This window comes from Hypomesus transpacificus, chromosome 19, assembly GCF_021917145.1.
Source record: "Hypomesus transpacificus isolate Combined female chromosome 19, fHypTra1, whole genome shotgun sequence".
In the NCBI taxonomy this organism is placed as follows: domain Eukaryota; kingdom Metazoa; phylum Chordata; class Actinopteri; order Osmeriformes; family Osmeridae; genus Hypomesus; species Hypomesus transpacificus.
In genome coordinates, this window is record NC_061078.1 from 13,583,705 (window position 1) to 13,596,836 (window position 13,132).

Consider the following 13,132-nt stretch of genomic DNA (forward strand, 5'->3'; position numbering starts at 1 on the left):
GTCCTCCATCAGGAGAGACTGGGACCACACTCCCCACTCTGGTCCTCCATCAGGAGAGACTGGGACCACACTCCCCACTCTGGTCCTCCATCAGGAGAGACTGGGACCACACTCCCCACTCTGGTCCTCCATCAGGAGAGACTGAGACCACACTCCCCAATCTGGTCCTCCATCAGGAGAGACTGGGACCACACTCCCCACTCTGGTCACACTACCCACTCCGGTCACACTAACAGGACACACGGTTGCCTGTCCATACTGATTATCCAGGACTTCTAAGCAACATATTGTATAATGCATGAAGAAATAACAGTTAAGTGCAAAGACAGCCTTAATTGTATAACATTACATCCAGGACATTTACAATTAGTCACAGTACAGTAGTACATACCAGCATGATAGAGTCTGCTGGTGTAAAAGAAAGATCACCCACGTCAACAAAATACACATCCACACGTTTATTTTATCATCAGTTCTTTTACTTTCATATATTATAAATATTTGGAATATTTACATGTAGAAAATAGGTCATTATTTTCAGATATTCCAACACGTTGGCATTTTCACCCAAAACTGTACAGCCGATTCTCATAATAAACTTAACCTACAAACCTGAGACACTAGAATAAAACCATTACAGCAGGGAACAGCTCTTAATTCTCGCTACACAGTAGCATCATGTACAGAGTACAAAAATGAACATGTTGGACCCAGTAATACCATCAAGTCAACGAAAAAACAAAAACAATATAGCCTATTGACCCTACAGTTCACAAAATATACTCCATTAAATTGTAGTATCTCATAATGCACATTATAAACCAACCAACTATGGCTGATCCCGTAGGCGAAAGAAAATGTTTAACATTTATCATGTGATGTCAACTGGTGAACAAAAGACATCGTGGTGCAGCAATGACTGTCATTTACCATGCACCATCAACCCTAGCTCTTGCTCTCTCTCTCTCTCTCTCTCTCTCTCTCTCTCTCTCTCTGGTTGTCGGTTAGTCCAGTGTGCTACCGTGGAAAGGGCCAGTGTTCTCTCTGAAGGTCCATCAGAAGGAACTGCCAGGCAGTACGTTGGTGATGGACCATTTCTGTCCAGTGCATTTTTGGAGGGCTAGCTGGTAGCCAAACTCATTGTCATTGCTCGCCACGAGCTCAAGGCATCGCTTCGATTTCCTGTTCTGAATGGAGCCTCCCTGGAAAACACAAACAGGTAGATCAGATTATGAAGCGAGGGAACATGGCACCGGTGATGCGCTGTGTCGTTTCACCCCCTGAAACCCCTTTTGGCTGCAAACAGACGGACGGGGATGTTTGGACGCACATCTCTGGGCACTGATGGTCTTCCGCTCACACACAAAACACACAGCATCCGCATGTTAACGGCACAGAACAACAATCTCTCCACAATGACCATTAACGGGCATAAAATCCATGATTCTGGAATAAGGCAATGTTAAAAGTGAATGAGACAGAATTCAAAGAAACCACTATTCACACAACTGAGGATAACACACGCCAGGTTTGTCATGGCAACCTTCTGTGATAGGGCCTCCATGATATATTTCTTCTTCTCCTCTGCTGCAAGGCATATCTCTCCATCTCTTCTCCTCCTCCGCTCAGTGAGTTTGGAGGGTGTAACATTGCTATCAGATAGCCGACTGTCTGCGAGTGACTGGCAGCAGAAAGGCATTTCCAGCGGATCTCAGAGATGCGATCCGAGCAATAACAAGCACAGCGCTCATGTGGGCTTTGTATCGTGGGTCTGAGACGGACAGGAACATTCAGCTCAACAGCCAAAAGGATTCCCCCAAATCAACCTATTCATTAGATCACACTTTAGATTACATCTAAAGATTAAGCGCGTACTTTATGTAAAAGCACCTTCAGGCATCTGTGATTACAGTCACTGTTAGTGCATACCTCACATTGGTCAGGGTAATCAGGCTGCTCATTAATCTAAATCATAACAAGAAGTCTGGTTGATGCCACTGTCTGATTGAGATTGTGATAGGATTCCATTAGTTATAAATGTTGTCTGTTTAGTTAGGTAGACCTGCCAGGTCTACTATGCCTAAGAGCTATGGAATGAAATAATGATCTGCTTGAGTGCACAGTGTGAAATACATGAAAGCGCTACAGTGTACATGCTCCTTGTAATTGTTTTCATCAGTAATTAACGTATCCTTTTGTAGTACAGTTGTCAGATGTAGCATAAAATGGAGAAAGTGGATCCAATAATTTCTACCCAATTAAAAGAGCAGTAGCTATTTAGATTAGATTTACACCTTTAAAAATATGTGTCTAGACAGCCTAAATTGTTCCAACAGATAGAAAATGCATGAATTCATTTGGCATTGTGTTGTTACCATAACTTGCCAGAGGCACTCTAAAATATTGAACAGTTTGACTAAAACTTTGCACTAAAACATATACACAGACAATATTCAAATGTTCAAACTTCATTTGTGTTTGCATTACCAAGAACAGAAAGGACAGGCCTTAACCAGCTGACGCGACCACATCAGAAAGGCAAACAGTCACATTCCTCTGGGTGCGTTGGAAACTTTGAGCAATTTCACACAACAGTGGATATCCACAAAACTTTTTTGCACTTGAATCTAACAAGTCAACGCCAAAAGGTTATCTGAGGACACAACAGGAATTACCATATGAAGCCCCTTCAAAGTCTGATGTGTTTTTATATGAGTCGGCAGAGGTAAGTCAGTATGCTGGCAGTCAGCTGGCTTGATACCATGAACTACTGCCAAACGTATCGATCTTCTGTACTGAATGAACCGTTGAGGCCAGATGATAATGGTTCTGGGTTCAGAGCAGTGGTCAGAAGGTTAACTAACTTGGCATAGTCCTGTCATCTAATTGATCCATCAGGATTATATGAGTGTGTGTTTGTGTGTGTGTGCGCATGTGTGTGTGGGAGGGGGGGGGGGGGGGGAGGGAGGGAGGAATGTTTTAGCTGCTGTGTGGGGCTTTTCCTCCAGCAAAAGTAGTAACAGCTTATTGTTCTCTATTCGTGCAGGCAGACTTTCATTCTTCTTCCCTCCGCTATATCAAAAACAATTTCCTTGCTGTGCCGTGGAGAGTAGATAGAAATTCTACTTTGACAAGGCTTTTATGCAGAGGAAAATCACAGAATTGTCACGGACATTTACACCCGGACAGAGATTCATTTATTGCTGAATCCTTCCACATCCTCATCTCAGGTAGGCAGCAAAGATTGTCTCTCCTCAGGACTGGGCTGTTATCTCGTTCACGCTTGAGTTGTCCTGATGCAAACTATTCCCACAAGGGATCTCACATACTTCAGTGTCAAGCTGAAATCAAATTCATAATTGATCTAGTTTGACTCCACAGCAGTAAAACGCCAAGTCTTATCCTTGTAGAATTCTAGCAGGTTAGTTGGATGTACAGTAGGCACCATCAGAGGAGAGATGATGAACACTGAAGAGACAATGAGAGAGACAACCTCATCTTCAATACACATGTACAGTATAACATACATGCAGTGGAACACACACACTGCAAATCTGCAGCCAGTAACATTCTGTGTCGTCATGTCAAGTTCTCAACAGCATATTGTCTGTTTCATTCCCCTAGTATCAAGCTTTCATAAAAAATCATATAGCCGATGATTCTGGAATTTCATCTCCAAACCATAAAACATTTATCCGGCTTGACAATGAATAGAATATGGAGCTTCTGTAACCCAAGTCCTTGAAGTTGGTCCCATCGCATACCCACTGATGAAGATGTGAGAACATTTCTATTCCCCTTTGTCGAGGGGTTCTGAAGAGTTCTGTGTGCTCCATGCCCAGAACTGTACATATATATAACGAATTAATAAAAGGCGGTAAATCTACAGAAGGTCAGGAACACTTTTAATGGGTCCCTCCAAACCCAAACTTTTGGTGCTTTCAATGCTCCTCTACACCACGGTGTGAAGTGATCTGGGTTATGGGGAGGAGGTCCCTGGTAATGAAGACAGAGAGCATCATTAGAACGTGTTTACTGTTCACGTCTAAGGGTTGGAGGAATGCGGCGAGTTCCATGCGCCGCAAAACTCCCCGCTTCGTAAGTGTCCTGTGACACGCCCTAATGAGGCTACCTCCATCACACAGAGCAGCCAGCCTTGGATCTGAGGACCAATGAAAACCCCTTCGAGTGGACCCGGGCTACCTGTGCCATCCCCATTACTGCCGTGCTTCCTAATGACCTCACTCAATAGCTACGCATAATGACTTTGATCTGTGAACCCCTCTTTTTCCAGTCATTTGTCATCCGTTTTGTGTGGACTAGGTGTGTGTGTGTTTGTGTTTGGCCTGTTCTTTTACCTGAGTGAAAAGCCAGAGGAGCTTCATGCGCTTGGCGGCTGCGTAGCTGCACTCAATGAGGCGGGGTCGGCTGTTGACATCCACCAGGCACTTGTTGTCATCGTCGTCGATGGTGGGGCTGAGAACTCCCACGTGGAGCTGCTGGGTGCTGGTGTAGTACACATTCTGGAAGAAACGCACCGTCATGGAATCAGATCTGGGAGAACTCTAATATGTCAACCTGGAGCTAAATCAGGTACACAGTGATATATACCTCTCATAACCAACTGAGGCATGGAAGAAATGACTCAGACAATATTGAATAGGTCCTTTGCCTTACTGTACTTCATCCATCCCAAGGCAGTTAGATAAGATATATTGTGTAATAAGACCCCTTGTTCTCTGTAACCTACTGAGAAAAATGGCAACATTTATAGAGTGTGACCCAAATGTGGGTTTGTTTTTTGGGTTACCCTAGAGCAGACATTTCCGAGGCCGACACAGAGCAGGATAGGAGGATGTAGCCCAGTGGAGGAAACGGCTCATTGTTTATGGAGAAGAAGGGTGGATATGAGTTGACCAGCCAACAGGAAACTCTACTAATTGCACTCTCTAACGCAATCCCTACAGCCCACTTATTCCAAGGGCACTTCTGTGCCTGTACTTAGCTAACAGGCCGTAAACACCAGCGGCAGGAAAAAGCATCTGTTTGAACAGAGTGGAAGCAGTGGGTGTGTGTGTGTGTGTGTGGGTGCGTGTGTGTGTGGGTGCGTGTGTGCGTTTTAAAGAAGACAGCTGCATTTGCTGGCAGCTGTAATACAGACTCGATTGAATTGCCATGTGGGTTGGAAAAGGCTTGTGCCTGCAGGTGTGGGAGGCTGAGCCCCCAGGAGGGCTGGGGTGGTGTGGGCTGGGGTGATGCAGGCTGTGGGGGAAACAGCTGGAGGGGCTGGGTGCATCACAGTTGGATGGAGCTAGGTATGGAAGGGGTGGGAGCATGACTTTTTGATGTGCTGGGAGGAGTTATTGATGTTAAACATGATGGAACTGTTGAAACAAACATCATTTTCATAAACCTCTATAGTGAGGGAAAGGCCTTTCTAAAGAAAAAACGAGGATGCTGAATTTAAAGAAACCTTCGAAATCGGTTGACCACGGCTTTGCTGTGTGACAAGTGAAGGTTAGAGAGCTACACGGTTGTTCGTTTGTCTAACATTGTTGGATTCCTAACTCGTAAGCTTTCTGGATGCGCAACTGGGTGTGAACGAGCTTGTTTTCTCTGGAGTTGTTTGTTAAGGAAAATGTGAGGGGTGTCTAGGGAATGATCAGCAGTGGCAATCTTTCTCCCTTTTTAGAGATCACAGCTTATTTGATGCGCTCTCTGGAGATTTCTCCCCAGATTTGATTTGTAAAGTGGGCATTAAAATGAAGGTGCAATGAATGTGAACTGGTAACCACAGAGTTGGTCGAAAATCAAACTTTCTAGTCACGGTTAAGGACACTTAACATATTAGGTGAGAATTTGCTAGGGCAAATTCTTTCAAAAACATTCAGAAAGTGCCTTAAGATATACCAGGTGCAAACAGATCGAAGTTGATATGCAATTTGGAGAGAGAAAATAATATACAATTTGCAGAATCGGCTCTGGAAAGTTACGAGATCTTTCATTTGAACCTAATATAGATTTTTGCCTGGTTTTCAATATTACCATACAAAACGTGAAGACATTCTACTTGTCAAACATTATGGTAATTGACAGTGCAAGTGACGTCTACAATAGTGCCAAGCCAGCACATTGTGCAGAGATCGGATTGTGTCATGCTGGCAGCATGACCCAGATAGACACGGTTGCTAGAGTTGCTGTTCATAACTAGTAAAGTCTACTGCACCCCCCAGGAATGATCTTCTAATGGCTGCCTCTCGGCTGAAGTCTTAAAACGGTTTGTGAACACTCTGAGAAATCATCTCTCCCTCTCTACCAAATAAAACAAACGTGAAAAGTTCTTTCTGAGGAAACTTGAAACATTTCCCTTCTCTGACTACGGGTATTGGCTCCTATTGAGCTGTCCGTGCTGGGTCAGAGCAGCAGTCCGTGCTGGGTCAGAGCAGCATGAGCCGCACACACAGTGGAGAGACAACCTGGACAGTGAAGGAAAACAGTTTGGAGCTGGTCCGCTGCCCGTCTGGCTGTTGACAACTCGGAGAAGCTGGTGGTTTTAGTTGGCGTGATTCACGGCGTGAAAGGCGTCCAGTTCGTACTCGATTTCCTACTCTTTCACCGAGTCCATCATGACAAGGAGAGGAGAAGTTCTCCTCTCCTTGTCATGAGGCAAACACACACTGTTTGCCTTTCTCGGATGTTTGGAGATGATGGAGTGACCAGGGCATGGTGGTCAGGGTGGGAGTGTGCTCTGACCTGAGGTGTCATCCCATGACAGAGGTACAGGATGGGGACGTTGTCAGTGTCAGGTCCCTGGTCCAGACACAGGTCATTCTTCAACGAGTTCTTCAGCTGGAGGATGACAGAGGAAAACAGGATTTGAATCGATCTGTCATTCAAAAAGGATTCAGGGTTAGGTGAGCAAAGTGACAGTGGCTGATTGACAAGGGTGTGACATTATGATGGCCCTACTGCGTTCACGATCTGTGGTAAGCCCTCTATTGGCTTGCCAAGGATAATCTTAGAGGAATGTTCAAACAATGACAAAGTCTGACGGTAAACATAATCATAAGTTCTTTCAGGTTTCATGCTGTGGTGAGAAATAATAATGCAGAACACTCCTCTCTCTCTAGATGAGAAGAAAACTGTGAGTTGTGGCCTGGCTCGTGACCTGATATGCTGTACAGAACATGTAATGATTTTTCAGACCTTCATACATGACTGACAAGTTCATCAAATGCACCTAGCATATATCGAGTAATGAGGACAAGTTATTTCAGAACCCCCTAACTCCTAGAATTAATTTTAATAAGGCTGACCTATTTTCTCTCGTTAGCCATCTAGCCTTTGTGGTTTTATGGAAATACATGGTAGGAAATCAAGCGGAAAATGAAAAAGGCTCACCAATGAAACCTCTGTTTGTGTGTCACTGTAGATTTAGGCACACTGCACTGATGTACGGAGGCCTACATAAATAAAGCTGTTTGGGCTGAACATGAACAGCGAATATAAATACTGCCGGTATGTTGGCGTTGACTAGCATGCAAATACAAAGTCGTTTGTCTAGCCTTGCGGAGAATCCCATTGAGCAACAAAGCCAGCTCTGCTCACGAACCTTACCACTGAAGAACAAGGTACGGCGTCAATACAATACATGCATCATACAGAAAAACATACAGTAGCTGCTGACACTGTTGGTGCACAAATTACAAACCGGCCTCCTTCTTTGTGCTACAATTTATGCAGAAACGTACACGGCTCCTCTTGTGGAGGAGGTCGACAATAGATTTCACGCTAGATGTGCATACACAATAGAGCTCTCCCTCCTGCGCGTAATCAAAGCGTTCACACTTGGCCAGGTGTCTGTATAATCTCTGCCTTATCCCTGAGTCAGACCTCTCGCCCGGCTTGCTCCATTATCATATCATGCCCTGGCTGAGGGGAGCAGACATCCTGGCTACAGAGACGGGTACTGGCTTGGGGCTGGGCTTAGATACGGGGCTGGGGCTGGACGTGAGCCTGGGCCTGGATATGGACCTGGAACTCAGGCTGGGCTAGTGAGCAGCACCTCCACTGCATCCAGGAAGTCACCCCTGGGTGAAACGACTGTGTTCCCAACTGTCGTCGACCAGACCGTTCTACGATGCATTGTGATGTTCAAGCGGTGGTTTATTCCATTGGAGGTCTTAAAAAAAGGGGGAGTGTTGGGCTTACCACTCCGTACGCCACGGTGTCCGTGTACATCCTCATCTCGGGGTAGATGTTGACCAGATACCAACGGAACGTCTTACACTGCAGCCTCTTCCTCAGTGCCTTCCTCTCAGAGATGTCCCCGATGTCTATCCCTGAGTCCTACACACGCACACACACATAGACACACCCACATACGTTTAGCCTGTAATAGCATTGAAGATACAAACCCATCATGTTGACCTCACGCACAGCAAGCGGAGTAAGTGCGTGGCTTGGTGGTGGAAAGGGAAATCAGATCAGCCCTAGAATGGATTCCCCGCCTCCTCGATGAAATGATGGGAGCCAGCCACTCGGGAAACGCTTTCCTCCGACATTTCGATGTGCCAGACCCCTGCGAGCCCTTCATGTTCCCTGTACAAAGAACCACAGGACTGGAGCACCATCTGCCAGTCCCTCTCAAGTCCTCTGAGCGTCGTCCTCGCTCTCTGGCCCTGGCGCTCGGCAGCAGACCGGCCTGCCTGTCCACTTGCTCCCAATTATCTTAATTGCTGCCTCCCTTACGGACTCGAAAGGCTGAGGCGCACCTGATAAACTCAAGATCAACGGCAACGGAGAAGAGCAACAGGCCACCGAGGCCCCGTGAATGGCCCTGATGCGAGTTAAAGAGGTAGAAACAGCAACAGCTGTGGATTGAAATGAAGGAGGTGGGTAATGCGATTGGACGAGGCAAATTCATGAGGCTAATCCTGGGGTCTAAATAATGCCTCAAGCTCCGTGGGTTGAGTGGTTCCAATCATTGCTTTGCTTTCGATTCGATGATGCACCTACTGGTGCTCCTTTGGTTCAGGTTGATTCTATACATATTCATGCAGTTTATGCAACAACAAACAACATTTTTACTCAACCAAGCTTTGACCCATCCAACATCAGACGTTGGGCATCTGAGTCAGTCTGTTTGTTTATCATTCAGATTATGTGCTTACATTATTCATTAAAGCCTACACTATCTGCTTATCTATGCCACATCCATTTAGGATCTGCAAATAAATTGGACGGTCTTCAAACCAAGGCCGTAGCCATAGAGTCAACATTGGGGGGGACGAAGTAAGTTTTTTATGATAATTTAAGACGGTGTGCGTGGTTGCCTGTCGTAGCGTAGCACATCTATATTTTTACATCAATTTATTGGGGGGGGACATTTTGACCAGATTTGAATACTGGGGGGGATGCGTCCCCCCCCAATATATATTATGATTACGGCCTTGCTTCAAACCACACCAGAATGGAATATTCTACCAATCTTTATTTATAGATTCCACACTAAAGATCCCTTATCATGCCTGCAGTGGTTCATGTTAGTCCAGGTACTACTGGTCCCCCCTCTCCTCTCCTCTCCTCTCCTCTCCTCTCCTCTCCTCTCCTCTCCTCTCCTCTCCTCTCCTCTCCTCTCCTCTCCTCTCCTCTCCTCTCCTCTCCTCTCCTCTCCTCTCCTCTCCTCTCCTCTCCTCTCCTCTCATCTCCTCTCCTCTCCTCTCCTCACCTCCTGAGGAATGTTCCAGGCCATGTAGACGTGGCTCTTGAACTCGTCCATCCACACTTCTGCCACCCTCAGGGCGTTGCGTCTGACATGAGACGTCAGATCCTCGGTGTAGGGCTTGTGGGCACGCTCGATATGGGCTATGCGGGCACAGGGCAAAACCTCCACACTGCCCCCACACTGCCACACCTGGTGTCACAGAGAGAGGATGGATAGAAGGGATTGATAGATGGAGATGGAGAGAAAGAGAAAGAAAGGGGGAGAGAGAGTAAGTACATGCTGGACAGGTGAAAGCATAAACACAGATGCAGGCGTCTTCAGGAAAAAGGTCACTGTCTGAAGTCTCTTTCTCAGAAACAGATTTCCGGCAAAGATCTCCTCCATTCCTCCATTCTTCTGTCTATCTTATGCCGAGAGCCTGTCAAAGCAAGCAGAGAGAGACCTGGGCATTGAGGACAACCTATAACTTCACTCTGTTTCAGAACAAAAAAATAAAACTCACATTGGATGGTGTCAAGAGAACCTTTGTAATTGGGGGATTTGAGAGAATAGACCAGAAGGGAGAGAGGGAACCATATTCTCTCAGTCTGAGCCGTGTTCCATGTGCTCAGCCTTCACTGAGACTGGACTATTGGCTGTCAGCTAAAGTTTAGTTCCAAGAGTATATTATCTCACAGATAGACTCTGTACCTAAAGCTTTCACCACCCTTTTCTCCCTTGAAAGGTCAGCTGGCATCAAATCAGAACCTCTCTTCTCTCCTCTCAATCCATCTCAGCTAACTGGAATTTAAACAAGTCAACACATACCTTCCTTTCCACTCCAGCCCACACACCAATGAAGTCACTTACACTTCAAAAGCATAATCTATTCTGGACAGGCACGGCTCATTCCATGTTGTGGTTTCCACCCTGGCCGGCCACAGCTGTGTGCAGAGGCTGGCCTGACATGGGGAGTCCTGTTTATCTGCTATTGCTGTGTGTGAGGAGACTGCAGAGTCCTCAGAGACACGGGGAGAGCAAAACAAGATCCTCGCTTGATTATCACGGGCTGCTGCCAAACCAACATATTGATCCGCTTTGCAGAATGAACCGACGAGACCGAATCATCACGGTCCTGGGGTTCAGGACAGTGAATCAAACACGACCGTGTCCTGTCACGTGTTCGATGATGACGTAGGAGTCTCAAAGGACTGGGAGAAAGAGTTGTGACATAACCAGGGAGGAAGGTAGGCAAGGAACGTGTCGAAAATTGCGGGGCTAAACCGATGGCTCCCGTGATTGCACCTCGCAACCGATCAGTCTTGCTTTTCCACGGTCAAGACTTTCATTTGTACTGGCGGTTTCTCCACGGCAAACGAACCAACTGGCAATGTAAACACCCTGAGACTACTTCATCTAGAAGCCCCTGGCTGAACACACAGAGGTGGGGGCCGGGAGTGAGCTATCTGGGAGAAAGTCACGTCTGTCAACATCCCCTCTTGACCCCGGCCAAGAGAGTGAACAGCTCTAAACACACCAAAGTGAAGGAATCATCCAGGGCTTGAAGAGACACTTTAGGTTCCATAACCCCAATCCTCCTCTTCTCTCTCGTCTGTACTCAGCCCACCTCACTAAGACAGAGGAAAGAAGAAATGGACACGCACGCGTACACGCTCGCACACATACACACACACACACACGTACACACACACTAACACCTTTCACTTCCCTGCCAAATTCCTTCTCAGAGCAAAACACCTTCTGTGGTGAAACATTTCTCACTCCCTCTCTCCAGCACGTCGTGAAGGAATCGTATGATAGTACACAGGAACATCGTGTCCCTGCACCCTTAGTGTGTACAAGACAAGCCAGTCTGTGTTATAAAAATAGTTTTCTCTACATAAAAAGAGGCTGTTAATATCACATGTTTGAAATTATACAAATATATATATATATACACACACAAATTTTTTCAGTACACGTAATCTGATTGTCAGGTACGTTGTTCAGATAATTGTTTCAAATAAGTCTTTGATTTTCATGATGATTCACACCCTTTGTCTATTATAAAAACTTAAAAGGTTCCTCAGAACCCTTAATGATCTAAATTTCACGAGCTAGGATTGTCTGTGGGATTGTCTCTAGAGACCTACAGCTGTGGTGGAAAGGACCTTCATGCATTAGGACTGCTCTGTACTGTGACAACCCCACACACACTTCCCAGCACCAGGGACAGCAGCCCTCTGGGAGTCCTTTGCTGTTCCCGGCATTTGTTGATGATGACAATGGTTCAGCTCAAAACGGGATGAAAACGCGCGGCTGCGACTCGTTCAATAATCAACTTGACTAAATCAATCCACTTCAGCTTCAACAGGGCTCAGATAAGGAGAGAACCTTGAGCCAGAGGGAGAGGGTTTGAGAGAAGGAGAGAGCCATGGCCAAAAGCGTAAAGTATAGTTATTTTGTGTGCTTCGGCCGGCCAGAGTGGAGCAAGGCTCCCCCGAAGACCTGTTTTTCCAGGTAGAATGTGTTCTTTTCTTAATGAAAACACACGTGAGTGCAACTCATCCTTTTCTGTCAGGGGCCTCTTGAACTGCATGCGTCTCAGCGGTCTGAATCTCTGGGGTAGTCCCAGTACACACACACACTCCTAATGCTTTGTTTTCCACCAGAGAAGACAGAACCAAATAGAGTCTTCGAGCTCCAATAACACCCAGCAACACTGCATATCTCCCTCCTTATAAACAGACTGGCAGGCAGTACAGTTGGCAGGACTATGTAACACATACAGTACAGCCAATAAGCAAATACCCATCATTATACTCTCCCCATTCTGGCTTTGGCAATGGCAAAGTCATTTTGGGGATTAATGTGGAGAGAGGGAGGAAGACACCCAGGATGCCCAGGTTAGGACTCCTGAGGTTCCCTGCAGCTGTGCAGTGTGCTGGCCTGGTGGGTCAGAGGCTCTGGGAGAGTCCCTCAGCACTGCTCTGCTGTCAGCCAGAGGGGGTCCAGGCAGGAGTCCTGCAGGCAGGACCAGTATGCTGCAGGCAGCCAGACAGGCAGACAGGCAGGCAGACGGGAGGACCAGCCTTGCTGGAGCTCATTGAGGCAGCAAATTTGGGTCCAGATCCAGGGCCACGACGGTCTCTAGTTCAGCAACTGTCAGCCTCCAATCACTCCACACATCCGGGATGCAGGGCCCATATTAGCCTCCCAGCTAGAGGTCACTTCCTGCAGGGCTGTAGCCCAGCGGACTGGACCTCTATTTGCAAAGCATGGGCTCACCGAGCTCTGGGTTCACATGCAGTCAGACATTCTCCTGACGTCTCCATCCAAAGTTAAAGAAAGCCAAAGTGATTTGTCAACTGCTTATACAGAAGGCCTGCCTGAGACACTGAGTTATAATGTGTGAGATACAATCAT

General features: G+C 46.5%; 1 protein-coding gene across 1 annotated transcript in view; it reads right to left on the minus strand.

Annotated features, from left to right (window-relative positions):
• Positions 1-443: 443 nt before the first annotated feature.
• The window catches only part of galnt18b (UDP-N-acetyl-alpha-D-galactosamine:polypeptide N-acetylgalactosaminyltransferase 18b), a 41,200-nt gene continuing 28,511 nt past the window's right edge, over positions 444-13,132 (minus strand). The window contains exons 7-11 of the mRNA XM_047041914.1: positions 9,731-9,916; positions 8,212-8,349; positions 6,754-6,849; positions 4,359-4,523; positions 444-1,202 (exon numbers count right to left, since the gene is read on the minus strand). Of these exons, the coding sequence (XP_046897870.1) occupies positions 1,056-1,202; positions 4,359-4,523; positions 6,754-6,849; positions 8,212-8,349; positions 9,731-9,916 (732 nt within the window). The 3' untranslated portion in view covers positions 444-1,055. The remainder of the gene's footprint in view (positions 1,203-4,358; positions 4,524-6,753; positions 6,850-8,211; positions 8,350-9,730; positions 9,917-13,132) is intronic.